Source organism: Colossoma macropomum, unplaced genomic scaffold (assembly GCF_904425465.1).
Source record: "Colossoma macropomum unplaced genomic scaffold, Colossoma_macropomum, whole genome shotgun sequence".
Taxonomy (NCBI): domain Eukaryota; kingdom Metazoa; phylum Chordata; class Actinopteri; order Characiformes; family Serrasalmidae; genus Colossoma; species Colossoma macropomum.
In genome coordinates, this window is record NW_023494791.1 from 21,853,913 (window position 1) to 21,871,756 (window position 17,844).

Here is a 17,844-nt window from a genome sequence, read left to right on the forward strand (position 1 = left end):
GCCCTCCGCTATACTCAACAGTGGGCATCAGGTTCTTTGCAGTGCAGTCATCCTTCTTTTTATGCCAAACCCACCTGAAGTGTTTGTTGCCAAGAAGCTCAATTTTCGTTTCATCTGACCATAGAACACAGTTTGAGTCAAAAGTTCAGTAGCGTTTAGCAAACTCCAGGCACTTGTGTTTGTGGTTAGATGACAGGAAAGGCTTTTTCCTGGCAAGCCTTCCAAGTAATCTGTTGGCATGGAGGTGGCATCTGATGATAGTTTTGGAGACATGATGACCCCAAGATGCTACTTTTTTGTAGCTGTGTAACAATCCTCCTTACTGTGTGTGGGGGCAAAATAAACTTTAGTCCTTGTCCAGGCGTGTTTGTCACAGTTCTAGTTGATTGGAACTTTTTAATTATTGCTGTAACTGTAGATTTGGGCATTTTCAGGTGAGTAGAAGTTTTTTATAGCCATATCTTGACTTATGAAGGTCAACACACTTTCCCTTGTTTGAAATGTGTGTTCTCTGGTTTTTATATATATATATATATATATATATATATATATATATATATATACACTCCAATGAAACAGGAAGTCATTAATTACTGCTTGACAGTTCCTAGACACTCTGATTAACTTAAAGTAAAATATAAATTGAAAAAATAACTGTTATTTTTATCTCAGAATAAATTATAAATTTACTTCAGTTAAAAGTTGGATTTTGTCAGTGCAAGATTAAGCTAACTTACCCAAAGGTAAACCTTTTATAACCCTTTTTACTCATCTTTACCAGGAGTGCCAATAATTGTTGGGACTGGATGAGTTGAAGAACTTTGTTAAAAGTCATCCTAAAGATCTAAAGATTCTGTAAAGGTTGTAAACCAATTCAAGAGTTTTCCTAAAACCATATGTCTAAACCAAGAGCCATTTAGCAACCTTTATTTTCAAGTGTAATGAGCATATGTGGAACTTCAGCTTTGTTGGAAAAGCATTCTAATGAAGCTGCTTGAGTGAATGCCAAGAGAACCTAAGGCTGCACGAAGACAAAGAGGGGTAATTTCTAAAATAATCTGTAAGAGCTATAAAAAGTCTACAGTGTAAACATTTTGATTTATTTAACACTTTTTGATCTCTGAAATTTCTGCTTTCAGTTTTATTCAAATATGTAAAAACTAAGGAAAGCTGTCCTTTGAGTAACTGTGTCCTATAGAACTGCTACTATAGACCAAACGAGGCTGTGGAAAGCAGAGCTATAAGTGCTGTTGTCCACTGTGGGTGCTGCATCCCTGTGTAATGACAAGAAATCTAAATGAGGCCTGTAGGGTTTGTGGAGTTGGGCAGAAGGCTGTATAAGACAACATTGCAGTTGCATCCTAAAAGTGGGTGTATCTTTCAAGCTGCCCAGAAGAGTTTAAGTCCCTGTGAAAGAAATTTCCAGCCCACGCGTCTGCTTTCCCCAGTCTGACTGTCCACTCAGGTCATAATGGCAGATCTGTTGCTTTTTTTTTCCTCCTGTGTTTCTGGCTCACAGATCTGCCTGCCTGTTAAATAGTGCAGTGTAAGACTCCATGAGGTAGACTCATTTTCAAATTTAGAATCATGTCTGTGGCATTGATGGATACCGAATGAGGGGAAAAAGCCCTGACTCATTTCACAAACGCAGCATTTATTACAGCTGCGGTGGGTTTGGAAAAGGTCACAGGAATCCAGCAAATAATGCCTCCACTGCAGACTGGAGGAAAGTTTCATTTTCACAGATGTAACAGGCTGAAGGCCTGGGAAGCTCTGTGGAGAGAACTGCAGTGTCATGGAGTTGTAACGTCCTTTGCTATTTTTAACTACACACAGGGTCATTATGGCTTGTATGTGTGTGTTATATGCTAGTATCTACAGTCTTTACAGTCGGATACAAAAGTTTGGGCGCGTGTGTGTGTGTGTGTGTGTATATATATATATATATATATATATATATACACAATAACAATATCACTGTTATGTTGCTGTTATTAGTATCATTGTTGAAGGTTTTGATCATGTAAAATTATTGTAGCTGATATAAGTTTTAGCTCCTTATAATAAACTATATATAAAAAAAATTAAAATGTTATATTATAAATATTTGGGCCCGAATGTGCTGTAGCTGTGCTCTGAATGAGCTCCACAGCCTCACTGTCTAACTGTGTGTGTTCTTCAGAGATCTCCTTCCGTGTGTGGCAGTGTGGGGGCAGTCTGGAGATCATTCCCTGCAGTCGAGTGGGACACGTCTTCAGGAAGCAGCATCCGTACACCTTTCCTGGAGGCAGCGGCACAGTGTTCGCCAGGTAACTGCTGCACACTGTGCCTGAAACAGAGTTGAAGCTTTCTGTACTCTGTGCTTGGTACAGTCAAGTATTTCTCACTTCTGGTCCTAGGGTACCACAGCCCTGCATAGTTTATTAACTAGTTAGTTATAAATCAGTTAATGAACTGATAAATCAGCCCTGATGAATCAGGTTTATTGTAGCAAGGAGAGCACTAACCGGTGCAGGGCCAGTACCAGGATTGAGAAGCACTGCAGTTATTAAAAAGAAATAGAGATGTTTTTGAAGTAAACCTATACAGTATTTCATGTGTTCTTCTAAAAGACCTAAGCTTTCAAGTCCTTTAAAGTGTAGCAGGCAGAGAGGGGTCAGAAAACGCAAATCTAAGCCATATATAAATTGATTATTCAGTGGAGCTGAGATTTTATCAAACAAAATGGTGCCTAGAGTGCAGCATGGCTCAGTTGATGTGCTCCACCCAGTGGCTGGAAGTGGAAACTGGCCACAGATACATAGTAGATCTGAACACTAAACTCCTCCAACTAATGTGCACATATGCACAGCCTCAGTATCTCACTGTGTGTGTTCTTCATAGATGAAAGATCTCCTTCCGTGTGTGGCAGGATGCGCACCAAGTGGACTGGCTGTAGTCCTGTGTCTCTTAAATCCTCAGGAATATGCTAAACATGATAGCACAGGGAAGCGAATATGGAAACAGAGCCCATGGTGCTTTATCATTAATCTGGATTCTAGCCATTTCCCTTCAATACATCAAGTTTACAGTTTCACTTAGCTAAAACTGGCTGTTAGAGCAAAGTTAGTAGAACAAATTGCCAACATGCGATTAAGGCCTGTCAAGCAATAAAAGCTTGACCTCTCTGCCCTGCTGGTGGGTGTCCATCTGTCCCCTGCAGGAACACCAGGCGAGCAGCAGAAGTCTGGATGGATGATTTCAAGAATTTTTACTATGCCGCTGTGCCTTCTGCGCGGAACGTGCCCTACGGAAAGTAAGTATGACCCTGTTTCTGATTGCTGTCAGATTTCAGGTCAAACTGAATGCTCTGGTTAAAGGAGAGGTCTGTTCTTTTCTTTCTTTGCTGTTCTTTTCGGTCACTTTGCTTTGAATTGTAAGATTTAAAAACTTGTTGTTGCCCAACAGTATTCAGAGCAGGCTGGAAATGAAGAAGAGGTTGGGCTGCAAGCCGTTCAAGTGGTACCTCGAGAATGTCTACCCGGAGCTTCGGTGAGATCTAAGGAAGTTCACTTTACTGTGCATGCTGTGCAAGTGGCTGTAGTTCAGCTAGTTAAATTGTCATTTACAATTTAAATTGCCTGCTTCACCTAACCTACAAAGCAGGTTCACATGATCTGCACATGTGGAGTCTCTTTGTGCACTCCAGTCATTTTGTATGTAAAGAAATCAGCTTAAGCAATACAGGACCTGGAGGTATGAGTTAATATGCTATTTTGTTCACAGGCACAGAGCTGTGTTCACTTTCTTCTGTTGTTTGTCACTTGTTCAGGGTCCCTGACCACCAGGACATTGCCTTTGGAGCTCTGCAGCAGGGAGGGAACTGTCTAGACACACTGGGGCACTTTGCTGATGGTGTGGTGGGGGTCTATGAGTGCCACAACGCAGGGGGCAACCAGGTATCATTCAGGGCGCAGGTACAGTACTGTACAGTTATAGGCATCAGGAGTGCACTGGGTGAGCACATGGCTGGCGGTGGGGTTGAAGGGTCCATTCACACTCAGAGGGGAATATGGGACAATATTGAAGCAAACCTGCACTGTACTGTCACAGCAATTTGTACTGCTGTAGTTTACATTGTATGTTCTGAAATACAACCCTCGAAGATTAAATGCTTTGAGTATTTACAGTGTAATGTGGCTAAACTGTGGAGATATAGTTTCTGTACATTGTCTGTCATTTTCCGGGTCACTGATAAATAAAGCACCATTTAAAATGGATTTGGTTGTTAAGGGGGTCCTTCTATTGCTATTGCTAAAGGAGCTCTGTTTTTCGCACTTTACAGAATAGGGTGAACTTGAAGCTCCCTCAGCAGTAGTAAACAGAAGGCCCCCTTAACAGCCTAATCCATCTTGAATGGGGCTTTATTTACATTGATTTTATCAGTGACCCTGAAAATCACAGATGGGGTACAGAAACCATATCCACACAGTTTAGCTAAGTTATACTGTAAATACTCAGTGTTAATAGTCCTGTTCTTATTCACCTAATAATAAAATAATAAAATCTGCCAATAGACACAGCCATGAAGCATGGTAATGTTGAGTGTGATGCCTGTGCCATAACACTGATTTTAACATCCAGGCTACAGCTTTGCAATTCAGGCTATATGTGAAAATTTGTGGGCAAGTACATAGATACATTTTACTGTATACGCATTGGCCAAATACCAACAAGTGACATCACACAGCTTCCTAGTAAAGCTGATCCAGCTCCAGTAGTGCTCTGCTCTTAATTTGAAAGGTTGTAATTGTCTCCTCCTGTTGCTTCATTTCCTCAGGAATGGGCCTTAACTAAAGACAAGTCTGTGAAGCACATGGACCTGTGTCTGACTGTGGTGGACCGCACGGCGGGTTCCCAGATCAAACTGCAGGGCTGCAGGGAAAACGACAGCAGACAGGTCAGTGAAGTGACCCAGCCTGGCCACGCTCTGTTCAGCCGCCAGGAGTTTGGCTGTCTCGGCTGCATCTGGTAGTATTTCAGTGATGAGTTGAGTAGATTACTGGTGCACAGCACAAGCAAAAGGAAGAAGGCTGGCATCTCATTTTGCCACACAAGGGAATATGAAGGACTACTAGTATTTGAAGCATCTCTCTCCAAAATGTGATGATGAAGCCTGAGCCCAGCTCAAAATAGCAATAATGCAATATTCTGGGATATAGACTCATTCAATCAGACTTATTTATTGGGTGCATGGCAACTAATAAAATAAGGACCATGAAATATACTTTGATAAGCTGCTTTATTTTGAACATACTTTTATAATCTAATGAGCACTTGAACACTGTATGGCAATTGGCTAGTTTGAGTTAAAAAAAGGCGAATTTATTATTTGAAGAAACTTCTTTGTAAATGTAAAAAGTGGATATTTCATGTTGAGCTCTGGGTTTATTTTATTTGAACTGGTTATCAACTGAAGTGATCTGACTTACAGAGGAGCTGACAATGTTTCCATTTTTGACGAGAGACACAGACTCTGAACAGATGAGACACATCAGTTTTGAACTTGAAGTGGGAAGAAAAATGCAGTTCTCCCTCTTTTTGTAACAAGCCATGTTCACTTCACTACTCGGATAAAAAAAATGTAAAATCTATGAAAATATATGAAATCTAGCCCTGCAGCTGCCTTCGGCGAAAGTCGTTAACATAAATGTATGTGATTGTATAAACCGCAGCACAGAACGGCTTACATGTGTTCATCGGCTTTGCTACACCATTTTTTCAAGTGCTCTGTTTATTCCACTGAAATACTTTGCTGGGCTGTGGTCAGCCAGTTGACAATCCCTGCACTATGATGTGTAGTGGGTATATATGTGGGCACTCTGTAGAAGTGTTGGTTGGACCTGGGATTGCACAGAAAAGTATGACCCTAACAAATCATCAGAAAGCTCAGCTTCTCTTGTTCAACCGGAATTACTTGATACTTGATGTGTCATGAAGGTCTTGGTGAAGCTGATGACTCATCCTCTGTTTATGTCTCCGTTACAGAAATGGGAGCAGATTGAAAATAACTCTAAGCTGCGGCACGTGGGCAGTAACCTGTGTCTGGACAGCCGGAGCGCCCGCAGCGGGGGTCTGACGGTGGAGGTGTGCAGCCCCTCCCTCACCCAGCAGTGGAAGTTCACGCTCAACTTGCAGCCCTAGTCCTGTCTTCCCCCTTCCCCCCTGCCCTATCCCTTCCCCAGGTCCCAGAGCAGCCCCTCCCCCCGAACTCGGGGGTCAGCGCACTGCTGTCTGAGGAACACTGCCCCAAACGCAGTCTGCCTGCTCACAGCCCCCAGGGGCCATGGGGCCACGCTAACGGACGACAAAAACAAACACAATGACTTTTTCCATCCAACTATATACCTCACCGTTTCATTTTTTTGGTCCAGCTATTGGAAAGTGAATCTAAACTTTAATTTAAAAAAAAAAAAAACAACAAAAAGAGGTTTTCCTTCCTGTTTCTGACGCCAGCCAAAAGGATCTGATTTCTGTTGTTGCCGTTTTTTTTTCCTGATTTACTTTTTTCATGTTTCATTTTTTTTCCATCACTTTTTTCCTTTAAACAAAGGTGACTTACTCTGCTGTTCTTTTCGTTTCACGTAACCAATATTGTCGAATGTAAGTGACTCCCCGAGGCTCCCTGCCCGCGCGCCGTGTGTCTGGAATTCTAATGAAGACCGTTTCACGTCAGCTTTCTTTGCTTTTTGTCTCTTCCGCAGGGATGAGGGAGGACATGCGTGTGCTGTACGTGTGCACTTTCACGCACACTTAAGACTGTGGAGAGTCTCCAGGCCTCGTTTTTTTTTTTTAAACTGTCTGTTGTACACAGTAAACAGTATCCACACAAAAAAATCAGAGGCCAGATTTGTTTTCAGTTTTATGTATTTTTTTTCTATAGTTTCTGTCAAATTTTCATTCGTCTGTCTTGCGTCTTGAAGGTGCAATGTGTAAAGATTTGAACTGCTTCCTCTTTGGGCCTCTGGAGCGTTTCGGAGGGGAACTGAGGTGTGGAACAGGGTGCTGCTGCTGGACCCCACACCTTGTAGCACTGGCTGCTACTATTCAGCATCTGCCCCCCATTTGCTAACAGAGTTTTTCTGGTTGTCCTTCACTTTTTCCCCCCTTCATGTAATCAGACCATTTTCCTGTCATTGAGATATTCTAGTTCTAGCGATACTTCATAGTTTTTGATAATTGCATTATGTGGAATAATCAAGTCAACATGGTAACTGTAACAGTTTTCTTCTGAAATGTTTTTTTTTTCCCCCCACTCTTTGTCAGTGTCCGGGGGGTAATATCATATTAACCTCCTGCAGAAGCGTTAATGTGTTGGTCATATGATAAAACAGAATTCCAGTGACAGGAACGTTTTCTTGTTGCTTGCACAAACTTGTTTATTCTTACATCACAGTCCTAGTAGTTATTGTATTAATTCTGATCATGAGCTTCCTAGCGCAAGGCGGTGTCGGACATGTTTAATTTTGTGTATTGCACATGGTGTTGTTACTTGATAATTTCTTGTTAACCTAGTTTTCAATTGTTGAGCGATATGGGGTGACTACATCCATAGCCTTTGACTATATCCATGCTACTGTAAACCGAAAGGGCGACTGACCAGCTCTCAGCATGTGCGTCTGGGCTAGAAGCCGCTGTTACTCAACTGGACTTGGAAAGCATCTGTCTGTCTCTGTCACAGGTGTGAATCTCACAATCATGTTGCCATGTTTTCCTCCTCTACAAGACTCTTCTCGGCTTGTTCATAGCTTCGACTACGGTACTTCACATGATGCTGTGATGCTAATTAGTTCTTGGGAAGCAGATATCTTTTGTTTCACATTTTCAGAGTCAGGATAGCCCTGTAGCATTCTGTAATTTATTCTAGACTAGACACAATGAGTCTGACATACTGTAATCGCCATGTTCATGTTAGTCCTGTCCTGCATATGTTTTGTCTCCACTACACACCCTGTGTGTTCTTCCAGATACAGAGGATCATAGGTCCTTGGACATGAACTTGAGGACACTGAAAACACAAGTGCTGCCTTTAGCTTGCAGATGTTAGCGGGCAGTGACTGTCCGGAGAAGCTCCAGGTTAAGGTTGAGCAATTTGTGGAAACAAGAAAACCTGCCTGGGTTTCTTTCCAAGTGAAATAAGACTTGCTGTAGTGACGTATTGCGAGATGCTGATCTCTCTCAGCCTAACAGTGCCCAGAGCAGCAGTTCAGAAATGGCAAAAGAGAAGATGTACTTGTATTAAACTTTGCCGTTGACCTTGAAGCCACCTTTCGCCAGTTAAAATGGAGAAGCCAGTGAACTACAATTGCCTATAATCATTTTGTCATCACGATGCCAACATTTGTGCAGTGACTGAAACAGAGTGTTTTGTGCTTTGCTATGGGAGGAAACCTTCATTGGATATCCTGGAGTTGGGCCAAATTCTGAGAAATACCTTGATGATGATGACGACGATGATGACTAATCTCTGATTTGGACGAAGTGTTTACATAGCACAGTGTGCCAAAGTTATTTACTGTTGGTTCATTTGTCTCAGCATAGTTCAAGTATAGGACAGTGTCATTGACTGATGTGATGAAGGACATGCAACCCCACCAAATCCCCTCCCCCATTTACTTAGGCATAATAATTTTGGGTAGTTTTTTATTTTCTTTCTTATTTTTGGTTCCTCTAAGTCTTGACGTTACAATTAACGGCAAGGGAGACATCATGGGGTCAACAGTTGTACAAGTGTATATGTGTGTATATACAAAATGTATGTCCATGCATGTACATATATACACATACAGTTGCAGTTAATAGTGATTTGGTCAACTGTACAGCGCTTGTATTTGTTCATTGTTTTATAGATATGGCAAAAGGTTTACTTTGAATGAGGAAAAAAAATTAACTTAAATAAAACTTTATATATATAATCAGCGGTGTTTGTTGTAATTATCCACGTTTAAACGTATGATAAATAATCATGAGTGAACATCTGTATTACTTGGTGATTGTGTTTGTTTTTGGTAACACTTTATTTGGAGTGGTTCATTGTAGATGATTAATAAACTCTTAACAGATTATCAGTAACACATCAACAACATGTCAGTGAAGCAGCAGTAGTGAAGCATCTGAATACACAGATTCCCAACACAGTAAATTTCTTATAGATGTTCTATTGATACATTACTCACATTAATTAGATGTATTATTGTTACTTCCATAATGCAAAACCAACCTTACCCAACCTTACCCTAACCCTAACCCTCATATGACATGTTACTGAGAGTCTGTGGAGTGTGTTTTTTTTTTTTAGAATTGCAGCCTGATGAGCACTTTTAAAGCTCTATTTTGCTGATAGAAAAAGTGCTGTTGAGGGGAAGAAAATGAAAATGCAGTGTTTACATGTAAAGTATCTCCCCTCTTCAACCCAAAGGCAGTTTGTGTTCATGTTAGCATTGGCAGACTTTTTTTTGTTGTTTGTTTATTTATTTAAATCCATAACACCAAGACCACACCCTGGTCAAATTACATGTTGATTTTTTTTAGTGAAAATAAGTTAACACACCCTCTACAGAGAACACAATATTTTTCTGCATATTTTAGTGCACAGTTCCTATTTATTTGCTGAGTTTAACACAGGGGTGCACAATTCTTGTCCTAAAGGGCCAACACAGTTTGGTGAGTTACCTCCTCAGACACACCAGATTACAACTTATCTGTTAATTGCCAGGTTTAATGGGTGTTAGTTTAGGGAAACCTCCAAACTTTAGTGGACACTGGCCCTCCAGAACTGGAGCTGTGCACCTCTGGTTTATCATAATGGAAAAAATGAAGCATATAAAATGTGCCATAATTTTTGATCAGCCAGCGTATGTTTTATTTATATTTGCAGAATGATAAATTCTGCCATTGAACAGTAGTTGTGCATTAAAATGTGCAAAAGTCTGTTCTCTGTAGATGTATTAACTTATTTTCACTTCAATCAACAATATATGTCATTTTACCAGTACCCAAACTTCTGCATAGAACTGTATCAGTGGATCCTTCCTCTGCATTGCTGTGGCGTTGCTGAGTGCCACATTCCCCCTGCTGGACAAAACCTCCTCTGGGCATCAATAACCTGGCTCTTATTCACTGGAAAGCAAAGGGTGATGATAGAGGCACAATAGGATATCAGTGATGAACAAGAAGCTATTTGATGCCAACCCTTCACAGGCCATAACCGCCCATGCTGGAAATGAGAAATAATAAGAGATGGAGCTACTTACCTAATATTTAAAAGGAACATTTATTATTATCCTTTATTATTATCTTTTATTGGTATTGACCAAAGTTTAAAACAGTGGATTTTACAATCCATTAGGCTGTGATAGAGGCTGTTTCTCATTAATTCTCTTTAAATCCCAATGGTTTGAATGTGATGCACAATGATGTTTGATATTTGCTCAGCATGGACGGCTGTATAGATTGGACAGATATTACAAACCGATATTTACAGATGTATTGACTGAACTCCAGAAGAGCAGAGTACTTAAGTGATGCTCCACTGTAAAATTTCTGTATTATATTAATTTTACTGCATTTCTAACCCTGTAAAAATCTATTTCAGATTCCTCTGTAATGCTAATCCAGGTGGATCTTTCTACAGTTTATAAATATTTATGTACTGGCGTCAGCAGATATGCACATGAAAAATATCAGATATCAGCATCAGTCCTTAATTCCCATATCAGTGCTTGTTCTCCATTTTTGGTACAGCAGTTTGACTCTAAACTAGTGTGAAGAGAAACTGAACATGGGCAAACCAAAGCTACAAAGCTCTTGCCAGTATTTGTGCACATCTCTGAACCAATGCGTAGGATGTAGGTCACTAAGATACGACTGCCAGAGATGCAGGCATGTCACTGGACTTGTTGGCAACAAAAAAAAATGTTGCTTATCAGAATTCACTCAGTATTCACCCTTTTCTCCCAGCAAAGCTGGTCTCTTTAGCATTTGCATAATCAGGATATTGCAGTGTAGTAATAGAACATTTATATGAAGATCCTTTATCATAAGAGCAAATAACAGATTCACACAGTGGTCACTTTTAACGAAATGGTGTTTTAAAAAAAAATCATGAACATTTATTAGTGTGCAAAGTGATGTAAACTTACACTGACAGGAAAAGAGAGAAAGGACGAAGCAAGAAGGTCAGTGTGGTGGTCAGACAGGTGGTGCAGTCACTGAGAGGGTGAAGATAACATTACAGGTAACATCAGCACACAAGCAGACAAATACACTCATACAGGTTATTCATCAACACTCACAGTGGAAAGACGAAGGAAAGGACACTGAAGGCTTTTACAGCAAGAAACATTACATTCACAACATTCATACATCGCTGTGTAAGTTCATAGATACAGATTCTGTACAAGAGTGAGTTCCTGTTGTGTTAAGCGGTTATTTTTTGACAAATTTTGGTCCAGTATAAATGACCGGGTCATAAGCAACTGTGTATTTTTTTTTTCCCCCTCACATAAAGACGCTCACTAGCTTGCTAGTCACCAGCCTGAGAGAACTTTTTTTTTTTTGAGGCTGCTGATGAACAGCAACAGTACAGATCAGTTTCTCACTCGTTTTGCAAATGCTAAGTTTTCTAAGTTATCACTTTATTTTTTTTAAAGCACCCAAACCAGTGTCTACTTTCTTTCTCCTACAATATAACATCTATTGCACTACAGTACATCGTCGTAGTTACAAAACCCTGAGGTTGCCCAGGACAAAGTCCTCACAAGGAGAGGAAAGGAGAGGAGAGTCACACCACAGAAGTCGGACTAGTCCCAATCTCCTACCACTGAAGTCCATTTTCTTTCTCACGCTCCGTACACACCCGACAAAAGGCAATTCCATCCAAACCGCAGACAGGAAGTGTGGTAGTGACCCCATACAGTTGCTCTGGAAAACGTTACAGTTTTGCGAATCATCCATTGCATCATTAGTAGAGAAGCAGGAGTGGCAGTCGTCACCGTTTAGATAAGATTACTGAAAACGCAGTTGGTTAGTACAAAAAACATCGATGTGAAGTGGAAGCTATACTGAACCCAATATGTACAACAATCACAAAAAGAAGAACAGAAATGTACACAACATAATCACAGATCATTAATGAAGCATTACTAGTTCCATTAAAAGTATATCTCAAAAAAGACATCTAGAAAAGGATAAACATTTCTCTCGATTCCCAACAAAAGATACAAGTACAAAATAGGCCAAATATACTGTATAACCTCAATGAAAATATTGCGCTTTTGTACAGACTGGACATGAAACTCTGAAAGTGCATGCACAAGCTTGAACAGTACCAGAACGGACTGAATAAGAATGTGTGATAATTATTTCCTATGCATGCTGTCAGTTTTCTCACCAAATGGCGATATTGGCCAGAAGAGCAGGAGTAGATGGGAATCTGCTGTCTGGAATCACCTTCAACTACTGAGTGCAAAGCAGATGAGAAGTGAGCACTCGGTATGGCTTGGGTCCAATTAGAGTCCGTTATTTCCCGCATGTCCAGTCGTAATGCGAAGTATGTCAAAGGTGATCGCTCTCACAATAACAACTAACAGTTGCTCTGAAAAACATAAATAAATACATAAACTGCAGCTCATTTGCCATGCATCTACTTTTTACTCATTTATATGGAACCAAAATAGTATTTCAGAGTGCATCCACTGATCACTGATCAAAAGAAAGGTCAGTGGCATAGGTGGCCGTAGCACAGTGATATGGAGGCAGGGACGTTACTACCTGAGGGGACGAACCAAAGCTTAAACACTGGCTTTGCGGTAATTCTAAAGAGCCTAAAGATGGCTTTAACCAATATTCCTCTGATTTGGTTTCATATGGCATTACTTCTGTCAAACGATTCATACAGATAAAAAGAAACTGCCTGTCACATTCCTGTCAGAACTCAAGGGCAGATTTCATCAGTGCTTAAAGTGTAGGACAGAGCAGCTCACTGACGAGCTGAAATGATTTATTATGCGCGTCATTTTAAAAAGACTGCTTTTCAATGCCGTTTAGTAACCTCCACATTGGTCTCTCTTTTTCTAATAGACTCATAAGCTGGAATAATAACTTCATTCAGCCGAAAGATCACATTTACATTGACCCCCGACATCATACGCACACAAAACGCGAGGATGTGTATCTCCATTCTGTGTTGGTCTGTGGAGGAAAGAGAAGAAGGTCATTCTTCTCTGGCCTCGAATTCCAGGACGTGTAAAAGATAACTGGAGAGGACATGGAAAATAAAGGAGCCACGTCTGTCCATATGCCTCTTAGTCAGTGTGGTATTGTTTAAATGTTTATTTTGGGGTTATGATGTCATTTTGGTATGTACTGTACATTTCCCTTGGAATCAAAAGTGCAAAAATACAAGGGGGGAAAGTGCATCGGTTTTGTCACAGATATTACACTTCAGTAGTTACTGGACAAAGTAAAGAGCCACTTTACTTAAAAAGTGGCAACTTCATAAATAAGGTTGCATCAGTAAGAGATCTTCATGAGAAACCGTAGATATTTAACTATATTGAGAAAAAAGACAAGATATTTGGGAAGACTGACGTTTCCCTTTCAACAAAAGCTGGAATCTAACTGATAAATGGCACTACATTCTCCTTTTGCTGATTAGGATATTAATCGCTGTGAGTGTTTTTGCCAGTGCTGCATGTTACGGTCGATATGCTGCCGACATACAGAGCTAATCCACAAAACGTTTTACCTCAGGGTTCAAACTACACAGACACTACGTCACTCTGGTTATAAAAATCATTGCACATTTACAAGGGCACATCTTCATTTTCATCATGCAGCAGAAGGGAACACAGAGATAGATGAATGGTTTATGTACAGGGCTGCAGGAGGAGGAGCCTTATTGTAGAAAGACTGCGGCGTTAAATATGAACCCAGGTTTAGATATAAATGTACCTTTTGGAAACCAGACTTGGCACAGGTTTCAGTGTATCACAGACAGAAGGTGTTTAAATGTCATTATTGAGAGCCTAATGTGCTGAAGCTCAGTAACTGTTGCTGTATCAGTGAATAGTTGGCTGTGTTTACCAATATATGTGTGTGTGTGTGTTTGTTTATGTTAGACAGCATTTGGTCACTTCACTGGGTAGGTGAGCAGTCGTCTAAGTCCAGAAGCTCCTTGACCAGCCTCTCTCCGAACTGAGCACGGCTGTAGCGTTTGCTGTGGTAGGCGTCAGACATCTTGTAGAGGATGTAGGCATTGTTGATGGCGATGCTGATGGTCAGCCAGAACACCTGCTGCCACGTCTTATTGGGCTTGTGGAAAATGAAGTACCTGCATTTGCAATTTAAAATACATTGTCCTTTTTAACCCCTAAAACTTCTTTAATAGGCACATAAAAAGGCTCATTATTCAGTAATAAATAGAAAGCAATACAAAATGATGGAGTTATAAGTAGGTTATAAGAGTGAGTGAATGTTAAGATTTATTATTCAGCAACAACTATGAAACTAATATGTATGTTATATAGTTATGAGAGTGGGTAAATTAAAGTGTTGGCTACATTCGCATCCACAAATATAGAGTTTAAGGGTTTAATACACCTCATATTCATCTATTTCAGCTACAGTCACTATCACTACTGGGTGAGACATTTTTGGGGATGCAGTACCCTCCGGAATTATTGGCACCTTTGATAAAGATCATCAAAAAAGCTATGAAAAAAAATTCTTACACTGTACAATACTGTGCAAAAAATCCAAAACCACCCATCATTTATTCAATCTCCAGTCAAAACGGTCATTAAATGCACATTGTTATATTAGTTTTTTAGTATTTAATGTGCCCACACTTTGCCTTTATTGCAGCCTCCATTCTTTTTGGGAGACTTGCTTTCAGTTTTTCAAAGAAATCTACAGGGATATTTTTCCACACTTCCAAAGTTCAGTCTTAGAAGTTGCATTTTGTGCTTATCACAATCCAATAATCTATTAAACGGTAACTACACCATAAGACCTTTTTTCATTAATAGCTGAAATGCATTGTTCTGTAATAACAATATACAACAGCCTTGCTCGAAATGTGAACACATCTTTCCAACCTGTAAAAAGTTAATTTTATCGTGGTCAGTTCGGCCTCTGCAGCAGCCCTCTGGTTCAACTCTGCTATAGGCGCGGATGACATGTCTTCATACCAAAGTATGTGACACGTCACAGTGTGCAAATCAGTCAACCAACGTTACCACCCCCTGATGACGCCCTACTTGTGCACAGAGCCATGTAGAGAGATGGTTCTGCTCATGCCGTGCTCATAAATATGAAACCATACAAGTCTAGAGCGAGGGAGAACATCGGCGCTGTTTTGGATGTTTTTCCATACATAACGTCTCATCCCATTTAGCATATAATTTAGTGTTCTACTTAATTATTATTAGTAATTATTAGTGTATTTGATGATATTGTAGTTTTTCGCCTTTTAGACTTAACTAGCCTTATACTGATAACGTTCAACGTATGATTAGGTAACCTGACGGACCGATTAAGTGAGGATTCTTGCAAGTCTCCATAGAACTGCTGATAAAGGCCATGAACAGCTTGCAGAATGTAAGGACTTAGGGCCACTGCAGCAAACCCTGGATGACCAGTGGGGCTGTGTACGTCCAACCTGGTCTGTGAACAACTTGTTTGGTACGATACAGTCTCCCTGTTATACTACTGTGCTTGCAATCAAACAGGCAGCATGCAAAAAGCTAGGCTGTGATGCTGGTAATGCTAGTAAACGGCTAGCATAAGCTAACTAGCTTAGGCTACAAAGGTTGGGTTAGCTTTTTTTTCTGCATTAACTTTTAACATACTCCCACCACCCTACTGCAAATGTTCTCAACCAGTGAGAGATTTGTACAGTGCCCACAAGTGCACCTGTATAGAAAGAAATGTTACCCTAATGGCCTAATAGAAGTATGTTTTTTCATAGCTTGATGAACGGAACTTAGACAGAGTTCATAAAAATCCACTTTATTCTTTCGGAATTCAGTGCATGCAAGAAATCAGGACTCGGGTTATCTCAAATATGGACCTGCTGAACAGATAATTAAAAGCAAGCTGTCACAGTTTCAGGGAACGTTGTACTGTTCAGACGCCTCTGCCGCTCACTGTTAATCATTTTCCGGCACTACTTTAACTCTTCAGCGGCTTGAGTCAGTGGCTCATACTGCTGAGGCTCAAGACGCACTGCCTAATCAGAAATTCGCTCCCTCGTCGAAGATATGGCTATAGTGGAGAAAATCTTCGACCTCGTAAGACCTCAAAGTTGCATGTGCCGTTTGATTCTGTCACTCTCCATATTTCCTGGTAGCTAACATATGCTAGCTCTAAAAACACAGCAGCCCAGCCCACCTGGTTTCTTTCACAGCCCCGCCTCTAAACCCAAACATTCCTGCAGTGCACTCCCAATGTGCCCCTCCCCCTCCCGTGTTTGAGCATTTTTCAAAGTTGACCCAGGGCTGAAAATAGTGGGGTGTAGTTACTCTTTAACCGCCCCAGAAATGTCTACTGAAAATGAATAAGTTGAACTTGTGGCCATTTTGACAGGAAATTAAATAAATGCAAAGAATTGATTACTTTTTCAGTATAACATCAAGATAAACAACAAACACGTCTTAGCAAAGGTACCAATGATTTTGGACGATGTTATTTGGCAGAGCATAAAGAACAGACGTAATAAACCCTGCTTACTTGCTGTATTTGTCATCATATTTGCAGATGTAGCTCAGGTGCGCTGCAAAGGCTTCCACAGCTAGGGGACATGGAATTTCTCCACTTTTCCTCTTGATAATCACCCCTAGAACCAGAGCAGAAGTGTTAGCATGGCCTACATACACAGGATTTACATCTGACATGCGGCCAACAAGACACAGATCTTTCTTCTATTAAGCAGACTCTTTGAGTAAAAGGGCCTGGTGTGTTACTGAGTAAATACAACAAAGCTTCAGCAACACTTTGATTGCAGTTTGGCAAAATGAAACCAGTGATTACTAATAAACTAACGCTGCTAGAACGACTGAGAGCTCTTTGCTATCAGATGTAAACCATTAACAGGCCTATGATGCTCTCCGGCTAAAAGGAGCTCCCATCTGTCGCATTAAGGAGCTTCCTGTATATTACACTGATATACACTCTCGTCACAAACAGCAATGATGCATGCAGACTGGAATAAAACAGGGCACCATACAGAGTGCAGTGAGACTGGGGAGAATGTGGTGACAGCGGTTGCTCCTACGCAGCAACTTAGTCTGCTTTGGTTAAAGTGATAGTTCAATGAAAAATCTAATTTATAAAATCTTCCTTCCTCACCCCAAATGTAGTCAGGCCAAGACACGTTTGACGTCCAAAGCTGTCTCCTTATTCATGTTTAGCACTGCTACGAGGCTAATGAAGCTATCATATGCCTAAATCATTACACATTTGCCTCAAATAGCATCGAGTTGTTAAATATTCTTAACTAGACTTTTTATGTCGTTTCTGACAAAACAGCAATAGCAGCAGTCTTAAAGCCTGTTGTCCTTTTTTTACACTTCATCACTGTGGAACAAAACCATGTATCTCCAAAATGGTAATTTTATAGGAGAAGAGAAAAATTTTCTTAACTTGTAATGAAAGTTAATGTATTAGGATTTTATCCACGTTTTTCTGGACCAGTTCTGTTGCTCCATTCATCATAAAATTTCAGCACAATGTAAAGCGTAACTAGACTGTTCAAATAATGCAAACAAAAGAAAAATGACAAAAACGGACAGACAAGGTTTTTGT

At 40.4% G+C, this 17,844-nt stretch overlaps 2 protein-coding genes across 7 annotated transcripts in view; one reads left to right on the plus strand and one right to left on the minus strand.

Annotated features, from left to right (window-relative positions):
- galnt2 (UDP-N-acetyl-alpha-D-galactosamine:polypeptide N-acetylgalactosaminyltransferase 2) overlaps nucleotides 1-8,954 on the plus strand; it is a 105,351-nt gene extending 96,397 nt beyond the window's left edge. For 3 of the 5 annotated variants that reach the window (XM_036574402.1, XM_036574404.1, XM_036574405.1), the window contains 6 exons: nucleotides 2,183-2,309; nucleotides 3,203-3,295; nucleotides 3,448-3,531; nucleotides 3,812-3,956; nucleotides 4,820-4,939; nucleotides 6,028-8,954. In XM_036574402.1, coding sequence (XP_036430295.1) covers nucleotides 2,183-2,309; nucleotides 3,203-3,295; nucleotides 3,448-3,531; nucleotides 3,812-3,956; nucleotides 4,820-4,939; nucleotides 6,028-6,183 — 725 coding nt within the window. In that variant the 3' untranslated portion in view covers nucleotides 6,184-8,954. The remainder of the gene's footprint in view (nucleotides 1-2,182; nucleotides 2,310-3,202; nucleotides 3,296-3,447; nucleotides 3,532-3,811; nucleotides 3,957-4,819; nucleotides 4,940-6,027) is intronic. The other 2 variants (XM_036574403.1, XM_036574406.1) reach the window with 1 other exon arrangement.
- Nucleotides 8,955-11,591: 2,637 nt separating this feature from the next.
- The window catches only part of pgbd5 (piggyBac transposable element derived 5), a 38,186-nt gene continuing 31,933 nt past the window's right edge, over nucleotides 11,592-17,844 (minus strand). Inside the window, exons 6-8 of one of the 2 annotated variants that reach the window (XR_005007431.1) lie at nucleotides 16,771-16,876; nucleotides 12,431-14,371; nucleotides 11,592-11,961 (exon numbers count right to left, since the gene is read on the minus strand). Coding sequence is in view for 1 of the 2 variants with exons in the window: in XM_036574407.1 (XP_036430300.1) it covers nucleotides 14,176-14,371; nucleotides 16,771-16,876 (302 nt within the window). In the remaining variant the exon portion in view is untranslated. Of the gene's footprint in view, nucleotides 14,372-16,770; nucleotides 16,877-17,844 lie in introns of both variants that reach the window. The other variant, XM_036574407.1, reaches the window with a different exon arrangement.